Source organism: Chaetodon trifascialis, chromosome 22 (genome assembly GCF_039877785.1).
Source record: "Chaetodon trifascialis isolate fChaTrf1 chromosome 22, fChaTrf1.hap1, whole genome shotgun sequence".
Taxonomy (NCBI): domain Eukaryota; kingdom Metazoa; phylum Chordata; class Actinopteri; order Chaetodontiformes; family Chaetodontidae; genus Chaetodon; species Chaetodon trifascialis.
The window spans coordinates 19,011,162-19,026,180 of record NC_092077.1 but is presented as its reverse complement, the minus strand read 5'-3'; the positions used below and the strand labels follow the sequence as shown (position 1 = coordinate 19,026,180).

Here is a 15,019-nt window from a genome sequence, read left to right as displayed (position 1 = left end):
AATATACATACAAACACTCTGATGTATATTTACTATGTTTAGTGAGAACAGCATAGTGAGTTGTCACTGGGGATGGAGTCAACTTTACTATGTGGTAAAAAAAAAGGTGAAGACGGGGAGGCGAAGAGAGGACGAGAGAGACCATGAAGGGAAGAGGAGAGGAGAGAATGGCAGGAGAGGTCGTGGAACAGTACAACATCAGACAGGCACTGGAACATAACAACACAGAGAGAGACAAGTATTAGGAAAAATGGTTTAATATAGGAGACAGAAGCAAAAACTGCATCACACAAGAACATACGTTTACAAAAATAATTCTGACTGCTTCAGCTACACAGTTAGTTCACAGAGAAGGACAGAGAAACCGGAAAAATCTAAACAGCTAAAAGCAAAAAAGTTCTAATTAGTTGATCTCTTTATTAAACTAATACATTAATCCACTGAAGGTGACTAAATATTTCTATTCCTTCTTTTTCTATAATTGTCTTATCGTGTAGACGGCACAATACAGAAGTCAAATGAAACTTACCGCTGTTGTATAGACAAACTCGCTAGAACTATTTAAAAAGCAGAAATGAAAGATCTGACACTCGCCTACCCTCTGTTTTTGGGAAAAACAAAACAAAACAACAGAACGAAAGTAAGAAAGAAAGGCAGAAAGAAAGAAAGAAAGAAAGAACAACACTCAAGGTGAGGAAAAAGAAGAAATAAAGCCAAAGATCTTCTAGAAAATCTTATATCAAAAGCCAACTTGCTCGATGCCAGCTAGAAATCATACTCGGGGACCAGTCAGGGTCAGGCCACACCACCAGGCCAGACAGCTTTTTTTCTAAGATTTTTTTGTTGTATCCTTTAATCTCCAGTATAAAAAATTCCACTGGTACAAAATGCATAAGTACAATCAGTTGTAGAAATAGGAAAGCCTGCATTTTTTGTACTTTTTAAACCCCATCCAGTGACAGATTTCGAAGTGTTGTCAAACAAACATACATCACGCTTACAGGATCCACTGAAATGCATTGACTTTGGCTTCTCTCAAGACAATAACTTTGAAACTACTGAAAACCTTTTTGAGCATCGAAAGAAAACAAACCCAGAAAACAAACGAAGAGAAAGAAAAGTCTGGATAAATCCTACAGACAACGAGCTCTTTTTACGGCACGGAAAGAGAACACACAAACATTTCTTCCTCAAAAAACTTGACATAAGCCAAAATGCAAAGAAACGACAAGTTTGATTTTTTTTTTCCTTTCAGATTTCATTGTTTGATAAATAGCACTTAAGATAATTAAGAAAGAAGGAGAACAGAGAAGTGAACAGTGACGAGATAGAAAGATTACAACGAGCATCGGCGATGACGGCCCCTGAGGCGAGCCGCTCCACGGGAACTCTGCGCCTGCGACCCTCTTGTGCTTCGACGCCGAAACGAGGACAAGAAGCTTGGCGGCGGACTCGGCGAGATTTGGCGATGCACGACGCGGCCCGCGGGACAGTCGCCGCGTCTTCAGTCACACCGAGAGTCGATGAGTGTGTGAGTTGTGCGACGGCGAGGTGGCGATGGCGTGAAACCTGCAGAAAACCGGGCCGTCGGCGCTGATTGGACCGGGACTCCCCTCGTCCAGCTTTCGTACAGGTAGTTATGGCTGTTTGTGGCACTGCTCATGAGTTTACTGCATTTAGGAAAAAGTCTGCTCGCCTCCCTCCATGAGATCAGATCAGGTTTGGTTTTAGGTTCGGTCTTCCGGGGTAATGAAAGCTGTATTGCCTTCATCTCGGCCGCGGCTGTTGTTTCGCCCGTGCGGACCTGCGGACGTGACCCTTCCTCTCAACCAACGAGCGCTTTATTTCCCCTGTCGCTAGTCCAATAAGACGTCTCTCCACACAGCCCTGTTTCTAATAACCCTGGTTAGCCTGGGAGACAACAACCGAGACGGAGGGCGGCGTCCTTCCTCCTCTCCTCCTCTCCTCTCCTGCGAGGACGAACGGCCACGTCGGCCTCTCTGCTCCGGCCCGGCGGACGAAAATGGCGGAAGAGCGGATCCCGGACTTGGACAGGTGGGAGGTTAACTGCACACGAACGTGACCCTGGACTTGGCACACATCACTGACTGACTGACAACATCTTCCACTCTTATAATACTGGTACGACGCTCCCTGGTTAAGGCGACTGGTGAGCTTCTGTAGAAAATAATGCTGCCTTTTTTTTGCAGAGCGTAAACTAGGCTTTCAGGGAGGGGTATCGGGGGCAGTTGAATAGACTGACAACACTGTGCCATGTAAACGGCTCGACTATGAGAATGTCAGGAACACACTTTGGCATCTAAACACGATTTTGGCCCGTTACACCACAAGACTCACACATGGAGAAGTCTTACAACCACTTGGAAAACAAAAGAAAAGTTCAGCGGCGGGTAGAAAAACCTGCTCCGGACCGTCACACCTCTCTCTTCTGACCGTCCGGCGGCGGCGGCGGCGGCGTGTGCTTTTTCCTCAAAAGATCGAGGCTCGTTTGTGAATGAGCGAGTGTTGCCCTGTGCTTACATCATGAAAGCAGCGCGCTCGTCTGAGGTGATACGCAAAAGTAATGATCCTCGCCGTCTGAGACAAACGGCGCCGTCTGCGACTCGAGAAGCCGACAAAGGGATAAGAGGATTTGGAGAAAATAAGGCTTCGCGTATGACTCTCACCTCCGTGTTTTTTCTGGGCGTGCGAGGAAAGCCATCAGAACAATACACGCTGAAGCCTGATGTGTGTGTGCGCGAGATACTAATAGAGAGAGAAGAGGAGTGCAAAGGTTGGTGGTAAGGCTTTGATGAAGAACACGGCTGTGCAATGGCTGAAAACATCGTGTTTTAACGCGCGTGTGCGTGTGTGCGTGCACGCTGGCCAGCCGGCGGCAGCGGTCGCCGTGGAGGCTTTCGCGCTCAGGGGCTCTCATGCACAACAAGAAAGTAAACTGTGAGGTCTGCACGAGAATGTGTGTGCGTGTGTGTGCGTGTGTGTGTGCGTGTATATAGATATATATATGACACATGGGCACTTATTTTTTTTTACATCTTTACAAAGAAAAAAAGCAAACATGACATTTTCAGGCAACAAGACCACAGAATAGCAAGTTAACAAACTCTTTTTTAAATCTATATTTTAAATATGAGGGATCCATACAAAACACTTATAATAAAATACCCATGTTATCAAATAATTTCACAAGAAATACACTGACGCGCTAGGCAGGAAGTACCTTCAGGATTTGGCACTAAACTCCACTGATCTTGTCTTTTTTTCTTTATAAGACATTTTGCCGAACAACAAAACACATCTAAATATTGTTTCCCACGAGAGAAATAAAATAATAATGACATTGATGCTTCACAAGCTGACATTATATATATATAGATATATTTATATTTATATATATTTTTAGGAATTTTATATAGCTAATTAACCAACGAGAAATTTAGCAAACAGGGACTCCTTAAAAAAAAGAAGAAAACAAAAGAGAAACCAACAAAGTAACTATTATAGTAATATGAAAGGCTTTGTCTATTGTTCAAGTAAACTGATTTTTTAGTCTTCTCTTGAAAAACATGAGAACATTTAAGACCGTTAGACTTGTGATGAAACCACAACTAAACTCACGAGAAGCACCGACGTTAACGCAGGTTACAGGTATCTTAGTATTTTTTTTTCCTCTATACATTTAAACAGTAGAAAATATAGGTCATTTCATCATGTGCATTTAAACCACGGATTGTCTATCTGTGAGTCAGTTCAGCAAAAGGTGACACAAGTAGGTAGCATTTCTCCCACCCAAACAGGGCAAATGTCTTTTTTATTTTTACCTTTAAACTACTCTAGAAAAAAGTGGTTCTATATATAGACTTTGAATGAGAAACAGAGCCACTTAAAATGGCCTTATCAAAAAACTTTACACTGCCTGAAAAATGTAAAAACCATTGGAGAGCTCTGAGAGAGTCTAATATTGATCAGACAGTTTTTACTCAAAACTGTTTGGAAGTAGTCTTATTTCTCAGAGAAACTGGCGCGGGCTGCTTCTGGCCCGCGGTCTGGTTTGCGACGGCGCCAGAAGCGAGATGACGCGCCAATTCCTGTGGTGAACTTTCAAGTTTACTTTAAATGAAGAAGAAAAGGAAAGAAAAGCGGACAGAAAGAAGAAGAAGAAGAAGAGGAAGGAACCAAAAAAATGCGAGAAAACATAGAGAATGGAAATCACTTTGCCACAGGTTGTTGTTTTTTCTCCAAAAAGGACATTTGTTTTCATTAAAAATCTCAGTCTTTTTTGTTTTTCATATGAATGCAGCTTTTATATCTTTTTCACATTGATTCATTTTCTCACCCGCCCCTCCCGTATCGCCTCGCTCCCTCCCTGAAACCCTCCTGGAAAACAGATCCAAATGAGGTCACATGCACAAAAAAACAAACAAACAAAAAAAAAAAACACAAAAAGAAAGAAAAAAAAAATCTTAAAAATCCAAAAAAGCTAAAAGTTCAAAGTTCAAAAGGTCAGTAGGCGGCGGAGGAGGAGGAGGAGGAAGAGGAGGAGGAGGAGAACCAGGTTATGATCAGGTGAGCTCGGAAAAGACATCAGAAAAAACAATGACGGGGGAGGAGGAGGAGGACGATGACACTTTTTTTGTTTTGGTGGGGATTTTTGTTTTCGTTTTGTTTATAAAGTTTTTTTGGGGGAGGGGGGGCGGGGGGGCGCCACGGAGACATGCTAGGCAAACGATGAGCTAACAGGCATGGAGATGGGTTGTTCTAAAAGGGGGAAAGAAAAAACAGGGGAGAGGAGAGAGTTACACACAGAGAGCCAGAGCACCACACCACTACAGCATTTCTGTAAAAATCAGGAGAAACAACAACAACAACAACAACAAACAACAACAACAACAAACAACAACAAACAGCAACAACAACAATGCAAACCGGCAGAACAGCAACACCACGCACTGAGTTCATTGGCAATTTTTTAGCTTTGATTTTGTCATTTTTTTTAAATGATATAATGTTATAGGTCTATACTAACAGGCAACACACACACACACACACACACACGCGCACACACACACACACACACACACACACACACACAAAAACAGAGAGCACCCAAAGCTTTATCCATCAGATCCCAGATGGATGCTGTCATTTGGGAGAAAATAGTCCTATTTTTTGGGAGGTGGGGGCGGGGGGTCTTTTCATTTCTTACTTTTTTTTTTTTTTTTTAAATTTTGAATCTTTGGAAGGGTGGGGGCGGGTGGGGGCGGCGGGGGCGGGGGGCCACGGACAAACGAAAAACACTCGAAATAAACGAAGCGAAAAACGCGAGGAAGAAGGTGGAAATCGGACAAGTGAGGAAGTCGTCCCACTACGGATGGATGGAGAGAGAGGGAGAGCGGCGGAAAGAGAGAGAGGTGGATGGACAGCACAGAGAAATGTGTGTGCGTGGATGAGTCGATGACACGGGGGGGTGGGGGGCGGAGGGGCTCGGGGGTCGATGGCGGCGGAGCGTGTAGTGATTGTGGTTTCTGCACTGAAAAAACATGAAAAACACCGGAGAACCCAATTCCACGAGACTTCTCCACGAGGGTCTACTTTAATGATGCTGTATACTTTATAGGAGTCCAATAACTTAACGATAGGCAATAAATAAAATCCTTTTTTTTCATCTGAGGCAGTAAAAATGTTGTATAAAAATAGAACTGCTTTTTTTACAAATAAAATTTACAGGCCTGTGGCTTTCTGTACTTTGAATTATTTTTTAAATCTTTCAACAAACATCAAGTATTTTCAGTTACCACCTTAACCCATAAACTCTTTTATTATTATAATTATTATTATAGCCTTCATCAAATTCTGGATGTTGTTTTGAAAATGTTCTGCATGCTGTAATATCCCTTTCACAACAAAGACCAATGTGATCTGACCCAGAAAAGTAGTAACTAATTATTTTTTTTTCATCTTCTGAGAAATAAAAAACTGTTTTTTATTTTCACATAAATAATAAGACATAGCTGGAGTGCGTGTGTTTTTTTTTTCTTCTTCTGTGGTGGTGGACTGTAACCGTACGGCAGGCTGACGTCGCCACTGACTATAATGTAAAGAGGCCACTAACGTTTTGCAGCCTTTGCTCCCGGGTTGCCAGCAGGCATAGAGGGGTTTTGGAGAAGCAGCGGCGGCCTGCAACCAACACCGCGGAGGTCAAAGGTCGAATGTGCATATCTGCGTGCGTGTCAAAAAAAAAATGAACCCTTCGCCAGGCCTCAGGTTCACGAGAGAGAGAGAGGAAAAAAAAAATTAAAAAAATCATCATGGCTCCTTTGTCTTTACCTCGGTTCTGACTGTAACTAGTCCTCAAAAATGTATAAATAATCACTGAGAAAGAAAAAAAGTCAAATAAACAAACGTCTGTTTTAAAAAAGCTACCCAGGATAGCTACTTCCTTCCATTGTAAAAAAAAAAAAAAAAAAAAAAAAAATTGCACAAAGTAATGGCGGTAATGGAAGCGTTCATGTGTGTCAAAAAAATTAAGTGTAATAAATAATAATACTTGAAAGCTAACATAAAAATCTTCAAAAAAAGCAAGAAAAACAAGAAAAAAACCAAAACAAGGCGTGTGTGTCTCCCTCAGGGTGGTTGTAGGTCGTCTCCCCCTCCCTCCCACATCCCTCCCCTCCCTCCCATCAACCCCCCCCCCCCCCACCCCCCCAGTCCCTGTGTAGAGGTCGTGGCTCGGTTTGCTGTTGTTTTTTTTTTTTTCATTTTCATTTTCTGTGGGGGGACTTACCCTAGCAGTGCTAACATGGGGAGCAGATAGACCCTAGTGCTAAGATCAGTACGGTTTGCTGTCGTTCTTGGAGCGCTTCAGCTGCACCTTCAGCCGCTTCATGCCGATCTGGAAGCCGTTCATGGCCTGGATGGCTGCCTGTGCCGACACTGGATTGTCGTAGCTGACGAAGCCTGGTGGAGGACAGGTGGAGAAGAACGTGACAACGCTGCTTTTTCCACGTGGCATCAAACGTGCAACAGGAAGCCTGATAAAACATTTAATTACTGTTGAACTAATTAACACTGGCTGGTCTAATTTTGGGGCTGCATGAGTGAAAGTAGGCTAGTGTCGGCTAGACCTAGCTTATGTTTGCAAGATAGCTAGCTACGTTAGCTTGCAAACTGAGCACATGTTGCACAGCACAGATGCTAATCACAGATATTTTACGGAACAGCTGGGTGGAAAAACATCTTAATAAAATCCAAAATTAGCAATATTACCATGATTTGATAAAAAAAGTGAACCATTACAAATACGTACACTATACGGATAGCTAATTTAGGCTACATTATGGGTAATTTTCTGGACTAATACATCAACGCTTCCAAGTTTGTGACATTTTGAGGTCATGAATCCAGCTAGCGTCCACCCTGAGTTAGCTTTTTCCGTAAGTTTGTGTAAGTTTTCTGCAAGACAGGAGCACAATAAATGTTGCTAGCCTGTTAGCTAAGATAGCCAACAAGCACATGTTAGCTAGCCATCATACCCAGGCTGTCTTCACTAGCCTGTGTCCGCTAATGGTGGATGATATATGGATGATATAATGAGACCATGGCTGAGATGAGTGGTTGCCTCTATCTCAGGATATCCCATAATCCTCATAGTTTCCTGTCTAACATGAATTTTCATTCCTTGTTTTGTGCCATAAAACAGCCCATTTCCCTCCAAATCTGACACAAGCTGAGAGCAATAAGATTCTGTTGGTTTATTTACAGGAGCTACTGTCTGAAACTGAAGGTGCACTAATAAACTGATGTTGAAGCGCGACACGAGGCACCCTCACCACATTTCTGTGTCTAGAGATCTGATTTATCTGGATTACACCTACATTAAATCACAGCCCTGGTTCACCATGAGAAACAATTAGACTTTAATGACTCCTGGAAGAGAACTGGCTGTTGCATCAACAAAATAACGAATAAAGCTTTCGGGAAAACAAATGCGATGCTTCCAATGAGTCTGCAGAAGAAGTGAAGTCCTGCAACAATTAAAACAATCCAGCAAAAGACAATAAAACCACAGAATCTGCTCAGATCAGACAGATTCTGACCAACAACTTGACAAACAAAGGATTTTGGAGCAGGCTGAGGTTATATTGTGTTTCATTTTCTCGCTGTCTCTCACAAAGTCATCTTTGTGCACACTTGGCTTCTTCTTGTAAAATCTGCAACCTCTAAAACTGACAGTAAACTGCTCGTCTCGCTTGTCTCACATCCGTCCTCACAATCCATTTTCTGACAGTATCACTGCCACCCGTCTGTCTGTCTGTCTTCCCTCCCGCATCCATGCTTGATTTATTTCTGTTTCCCTTAGCTGCTACGTGAGGAATGGAGACGCATTATATTTAGGTTCTGCTGTCAACGCAGACAAATGCTATGCAAATGAAAATCACCAGCACACTTAAATGCATTTCACCTTGAAGCGTTTTCACTCTGTTTTCCTGTCGGGGAGAATTTTAACACTGTCCCAGTTCAGGGGAGGGTCCCTTCATGTTTAATGCTCGTCTCATTTTAACTCTGATCTCTTTTGCCTGAGTTCGGGGGACATGGCTGGTGTTTCTTTGCAGCCCGCCATATTTCACAACTCATTTCTGTAGACTGTAGATGTGTAGACACAACAATTCTGATTGTCAGCTGATTTTACACAAATGAAAACATGATTCTGAATATTATCTTCCAGTTCTACCAGTAGATAAATCCCACAAACTGGAGCTTTAATGCAGGAAAATGTTGGGGGAGGGCTTTATTTGATGTGTCCTTTCATTTCCTAATCGTTTCCTGGAAAGAAGTGTGCACTTTGGTGCTCTTTGTGGAGAAAACAGAGACATTCATTTGAGTTTAGTTAGCTCTGTTGAGTTTGTACTTAGGAGTTATTGATTCCCAGAGTTTCCTTGAAACCTGCTAAAATATTTGAGCTGCAAAAACTTCCAGACTCACTTAAACTGGAGTCAATTTTAATGTACAACTGGAATATTTATTCTCCCTGTTTGGCCTCTGTGCTCTTCCTTGTGGACAAATTGTACAAGTTTGCAGCTGACGTACAGAAAGACTTTCCACAATACTGAATTAGCATTGATCTTAATTTTTCTTATAATTGGTGCCATTTCCAGGAACCTTCTTCAGCATTTTCCAGCTGAGAAGATGATCAGGAAACGCTGGAACGAGTGACACAAAGTGTTTCACACGTTGGAAAAAGCCGGTGAAGGATGTAAATGAAGCCTGCGAACGAGCTGCGTCCACCAGCTGAGTTAAACCTGAGCATTTCTGCCTTCCTGAGCTGACGAGTTGAGCCTGAGCTCGTTAACATTCTTGGCAGGACCATCTCTTGTTGTGTTCACGTCACATGAGCATCACCGTGTGAGAAAAGTTTTCCAGCTGTGATTAGCTGAAGTGAATGCAGACAGAAACGGATTATTAGACTCCTCATGTGACATGAACACAGCATCCAGTTCAGCCTTCGCGTCCTCTGAGGGACCGGACTCGGCGTCCTTCAGAGGACGCAGCCTGAACTGAACCACAGCGAGCAAAGACAGACGACAGATAACCGCAGGCGCACGCTGATGCCTGCGCTGCTGCCGTACCGAAGCACTTGCTAAGGTTTGTCTGTTTGTCGATGAAGACTTTGGCAGAGACCACGTTTCCGAAAGGCATGAACATCTGGAGTATGTCCTGGTCTCCAAACTCCTGGGGCAGGTGGTAGATGAACAGGTTGGCACCTTCGGGACCTGGCGGGACGAGACGCACAGCGGTTATAAGGTCAGAGTGGCTTTTCATTAAGCAAACCTGCAGGAGACGAGCGCTGCTTCGCGGCGAGCGGCGCCGCCGCGCTGTCGTCAGCACGACCTTGAGTTCGTTATTGCTTTTACACAATGCTCTGCAGTTGTATTGAACACTGAACAAAGATGAAAGCTTCTGGTTTTCATTCAATAATTATATTTTGGCTCTCAACTAACAATGGCAGTTCCCTGTTCTCTTGTTTTTGATTCGCTCGTTCTTTCAGCTACACGTCGGCGCTCTTAAGAGGGGTCGCGGGTCGGCCCCCCTCGTACCACACACAGGTCAGATCTCTCAGCGTCATTAAACATGCTCTCCACAGCTCAATGAAGCCGGGAGGGAGTCCAGTATTTGTCACGTCTTTGTCTCCCTGGAGGGTGCTGAACTCCTGGACGGATTGTCAAAGACAGAAAGCGTCTTTACAAATGGATCTTTGTCGAAGCAGAGACGAGAAGTGGGCAAACAAACGGCGAGCGGCTCTGCTTCTTTTACATTTCACCGCCTGGTTTGTATTCAGCGCTGACGCTGAAAGCTTTTGGGAGAACTTCAGCCATCAGGTTCGGTGCGAAGGTGGCACTTTGCAACGGCGCTGATACACAGACTGATCAATTTTACATTTTCTCTTCCACAATGCAATAAAATGAAGCGAACTATCATCAGCAGGAATATTGATGATGCTCACGGAGAGGGCTGATTAAACTCACATTCTGTGCTAAAATAAGACTGAAAGGATCTGAGAATTCCTTTATTTTTCCTTTGGTGGGCAAAAAATGGGCTTCGGCCCAAATGTGAGGTTATACTTATTTAAAATAAAATTCAGAAATCAATACAGCATGTGTATCAGATATGAGTTCTTATTTTCAGGAAGACAAATCAGTGAATTCATGTTTGTTTCTAATATTTTAAAAAAGGGGTTATTTCAACAGAAGCACCCTGTAGTTCGGCTTTTTCTTTCTACTCAATTAGCAGCTCGTTTATGTTTTTTTTCCCTGTTACTAAAAGCATTTTCTGAGCCGTTCTTGTCAGAAGAAACATTACTTTCCAATAAAATGTGCTTTTTTTGCAGCAGGAAACACAACTTTTGAGTGCGTGGCGTTTGGGGTCCTGCTCCATTAAAGCGAAGTGTTTGTTTACGCGTTAATTGTGCAGATAATCAGCAGCACACTCGACTTGAAGGGACTCGTTCACAACATTTTACGTTTCATTATGAGGATAACCATCCTGGATTTCCGACGGGAGCTCTCGTGGTGCGTGTTTGCTAAATCGTGGAGGAAACACTGAATATGTGAGGAACTCAAACCCTCTGAAACCTGCAGACAGACGGCTACTGACCCTCTTTCTGGCTGCCGGCAGCCCCCTGCTGCTGCAGCAGGGACTGGCTGTAGAGGGTGGGCAGCGCTGCGGCGGCATACTGCTGGATCCCTGAGTAAGCCTGCGTCAGCGCGTCCATGGTGCCCGCCGTCCCGTTGGTAAGCCCTGCGCCGCCCAGGCCTCCGTTTAGAGCCGCCATACCTGAGAGCATTTGAGCAACTTTACATAAAACCCAACAATAAAGAAAGAAGAGTGCACTTACTCATTAGCGCTCCCACTGAAGGTTGTGTTTTTACCACACATACACACACTGACACGCACACAGAAACCCACACGACTGTCACCAGACGACACACAAACACACACACACAGACTGTACTGTAAGTTACACACACGTCAACGTCACACACAGGAGACACACAGTGTCCACGAACAGTTAAGACGTCAGAGCACAGGACGCACAGATATTAGTTTAAACACAGGAAAGTGCAGTATGAGCGCAGCTGATGACAGCCAGAGCTGCACACGGTCCAGATCAGAAGCACGCAGCGACGCATGCACGCCCGCGAGGACACACAGAGACACTCAGAGGACACAGCCGAGTGGACACGACAGCGAGACCGATGGAGGACAGCGGGATGATCACATGACAACACATTTAATCCTCCAACAGAGGGACACCGCAGGTCCCCCCGCCGGCCTCTGTTTGGTCATCAGCTGCCCTTTTGGAGCTTTTGTGCTCTGTTACCATTTGCATTTTGGGTAGTGTAGTTTTGGAGCACACTAAAAGGGGCTAATTTAAGATACAGCATGTTCATTAGTGAGCTGTAGAGGTGCTCTTTCTCTCTTTTTCCAGTTTTTATGCTAAGCTAAGCTAACTCCTGGCTTTAGCTCCTTGCTTGATGCACAGTCTGACTCTTGACAAGGAAGCAAACACACTGCTAACGTCTGAGGGACGTCACGCATGCAGCACGTTTTTGCTTCGTTCTCCACGCGGCTGCCAACCCCACCGGCTGCGTTCAGAAGCAGAGCGTTTGGCCGGCCTTCATTTGGTAACTTGCTAAGATTTTGCTGATTTGGTCATGTTTTTTATATTTGTGCCTCTAGCATGGCTAAGTAGGCTTTTATGTACTAAAATAGTTTCCTTTTTTAATCTATTTTGATTGTGTTTGTTGTGGATGTACGATCGGGAGTCTGCAAAGGAAGTTTATTTTGAAAATTCATTGGATTCTGTACTGTTCCTGTATCTGACTTCCTGTCTTGATGGATCTGCGGTTCTGTGGACTCTTTGTCTATCTGAAGCTTGTTTTATTCAGGACAGGACGTGCAGGCAGGTGGATCTTCTAACGCTGAATTAATCATTGAAATGATCTGCATTAGTACCGAGATGTGAAATCTCATAAAGGTCCGTCTTCACCTGCAGAGACGTATCTCGCCATCAGTTCAGACATGAGCGAGGTGTGACGTGCTTTTCCGGCCTGTGACGTCTCACTTGTGGGGGGGCGGACACGTGCAGCGAGGAGGGACTGTGGTTTAAAAAGTGAAGGAACGCAGCAGTAACACTCATTAGCTGCTTGTAACGGCTTAATATCGTGGCGGAGGGCAACTTGTCTGAGGGGGTCTGACATTGGCTCGGCGTCCTGTCGCCTCGCCGTCAGACACAGTGAAATAAATTATCACCGCGGAGCTCCGGATTATAGGTCACTCATTTATTCAGGAATAATTGCACCGGTGACCTTTGCAATTCAATTAAGGCCTAGATGTGTTTAAATGAGGGCGGCTGCCGGTGGGTGGAGGGATGGGGGGGGGGGGGCGGGACAAAACGGGATGCAAAACCAAAGCGGTCCGGACGGTTTGCGAGGCGTGTGTGTGTGTGCGTGTGTGTCCTGTGTTCCTGTACCTGTGTGAGTCGACTCGTATATGATTTACACGGCGGATACAGCTTCTCCAGCCGAGGAGCCGTAAAGGTCAGAGGAGAATAATGTGGTGGACGAGGCCAGAAGAACAGATCTCTGCTGTAATAACAGCGCTGATTAAGACCCCAGCCCCGTCTCCCCGGGGGTCAAAGGCAGGACACGGCTCTGCAGAGACCTGCATGTCCTCCACACAGTCCACATGAGGACGGACACACGTGTCTCTTACACGTAAACCCTGATGACATGCAGTAACTTATTGAGACACTAAATCAGCTGCTAATAAATAAAGTTTTTGGTATGAAAGGTCAAATTTATGGTTTTTACTGGGCGTGAAATTTCTTTTTTGAAAATGAAATTATCCACTGTTGTATTTGGGTTTGTTTTAGCAGAAAAATGGCCAAATTTGGACTTTTCATAGATGAAAATGGATGAATTTTGTATTTTCTGCATAAAAATGGAAGAAAAAAAGCCAAAAGTTGTATGTAAGGTATGAGAATCCACAGAATTTGTGGTTTATGACACAGAATGAATCACAATTAGTATTTTTGGCACATAAAGTAATAGGTTTGTTTTTACTGGGCAGGAAAATGGATTTTGTCTTTTTTGTTTGTTTGTTTGTTGGTTTTGGGCAGGAATTCTGTCAAATTTTGGATTTTTGTGGCCTGTAACTGATCAAATTCTGCAGTTTTAACGTGGAATTCTACCGTTATGACTTATTTTTACAGGAAATTGTCAAACTTGATAATTCTGGCGTCCTAAGTGAACAAAACTGGTTTGAGTTTTCCCTTTTTACAGCCCTGTGAGGTTCAAACTGCCTGTTGAGATGACACAAAACACAACAGCGACAGACAGAAGGACACGATGTGAACGACAGACGAGGACGAGAGACGCGTGAGGCGACAGCAGCACGCCAGCTCTGCCCGGACGGCGCCGCAGCACTCCTACAGCAAGCATAACCCAGGACACAACCAGGAAGCGGATGGAGGGATGGAGGGATGGAGGGATGGATGGAGGGATGAAAGGTCTGTGGCCGGATGAGTTGATGAGAGTCATTGAGAGAGTGAAGACATTTTATTTTCAAAATGAGATGCAGAGAGACGACAGCAGGAACCAAACTCAGATTTCGGTTTCAGTTCATCTTAAAAAAATCAACTTTTTTCAAATATTTTTCTTCTTTTTTCAGATTTTTGTAAAATATGGACTTTCATGTCTAAAATAAAGTGATCATATGAGGGTCCACTTTCATCCTACAAGTTAAAACTGTGCAGTTAAAGTGACTCTGTACTGATGTTAGAGTCGGACGACTGCATGGGTTTCTGATAAGCTCAGCCTTTGTTTAATGATATTAAATGCACTGAAGTACGTTAGCAAGTTTATTTTTTCCATTTTAAAACAAATTCCGCAGGTTTTTCTTTCACAAACTCAGCTTTTCAGCTACAAATCTGTCTTCTTTCCTTTAAATATGTCCAAATTAATCTAAGAACTTGCCAGTTTTATTAAAAAATCTTATGCAAAAACCCACACCAGTCAAACTCTAACGATGCCGCGACGCTGCGTCTCTCTGCATTGACTCACAGGCTGTGGCAGCCAAGTTGCCGCTGGGTGTGGATGGTCGGTCGTGGGGGTGGAGGTGGAGGTGGAGGTGGAGTGGCTGATGACAGGGTGAATACTCACTGTTGATGCTACCTGCTAGTGCATTTATGTTGTTCAGGCCCACAGTCGCGCCTGCCAGGCCCTGCAGGGTGCCCAGAGAGGTCAGAGAGTTCATGGCACCGGCGTTGGAGCTGGCTGTGGTGCCCGCTGCTGGGGGGGAGAGAAGAAGGGGGAGGGGGGGAGGGAGGAAGGGGAGGAGGGGGGGAGAGAGAGAACAAGATGACGAGAGTGATAAGAGAGAGGAGGGATAAGGACGGAGTGAAGAGGGAAAGTAGAGACAAAGAAACAGACTTGTTATA

General features: G+C 44.2%; 1 protein-coding gene across 50 annotated transcripts in view; it reads right to left on the bottom strand.

Annotated features, from left to right (window-relative positions):
- Positions 1–239: 239 nt before the first annotated feature.
- The window catches only part of LOC139350434 (CUGBP Elav-like family member 2), a 182,012-nt gene continuing 167,232 nt past the window's right edge, over positions 240–15,019 (bottom strand). For 11 of the 50 annotated variants that reach the window (XM_070991816.1, XM_070991833.1, XM_070991825.1 and 8 more), the window contains 4 exons: positions 14,742–14,870; positions 11,173–11,352; positions 9,648–9,791; positions 240–6,978 (listed from right to left, as the gene is read on the bottom strand). In XM_070991816.1, coding sequence (XP_070847917.1) covers positions 6,851–6,978; positions 9,648–9,791; positions 11,173–11,352; positions 14,742–14,870 — 581 coding nt within the window. In that variant the 3' untranslated portion in view covers positions 240–6,850. Of the gene's footprint in view, positions 6,979–9,647; positions 9,792–11,172; positions 11,371–14,741; positions 14,871–15,019 lie in introns of all 50 variants that reach the window. The other 39 variants (XM_070991810.1, XM_070991820.1, XM_070991837.1 and 36 more) reach the window with 10 other exon arrangements.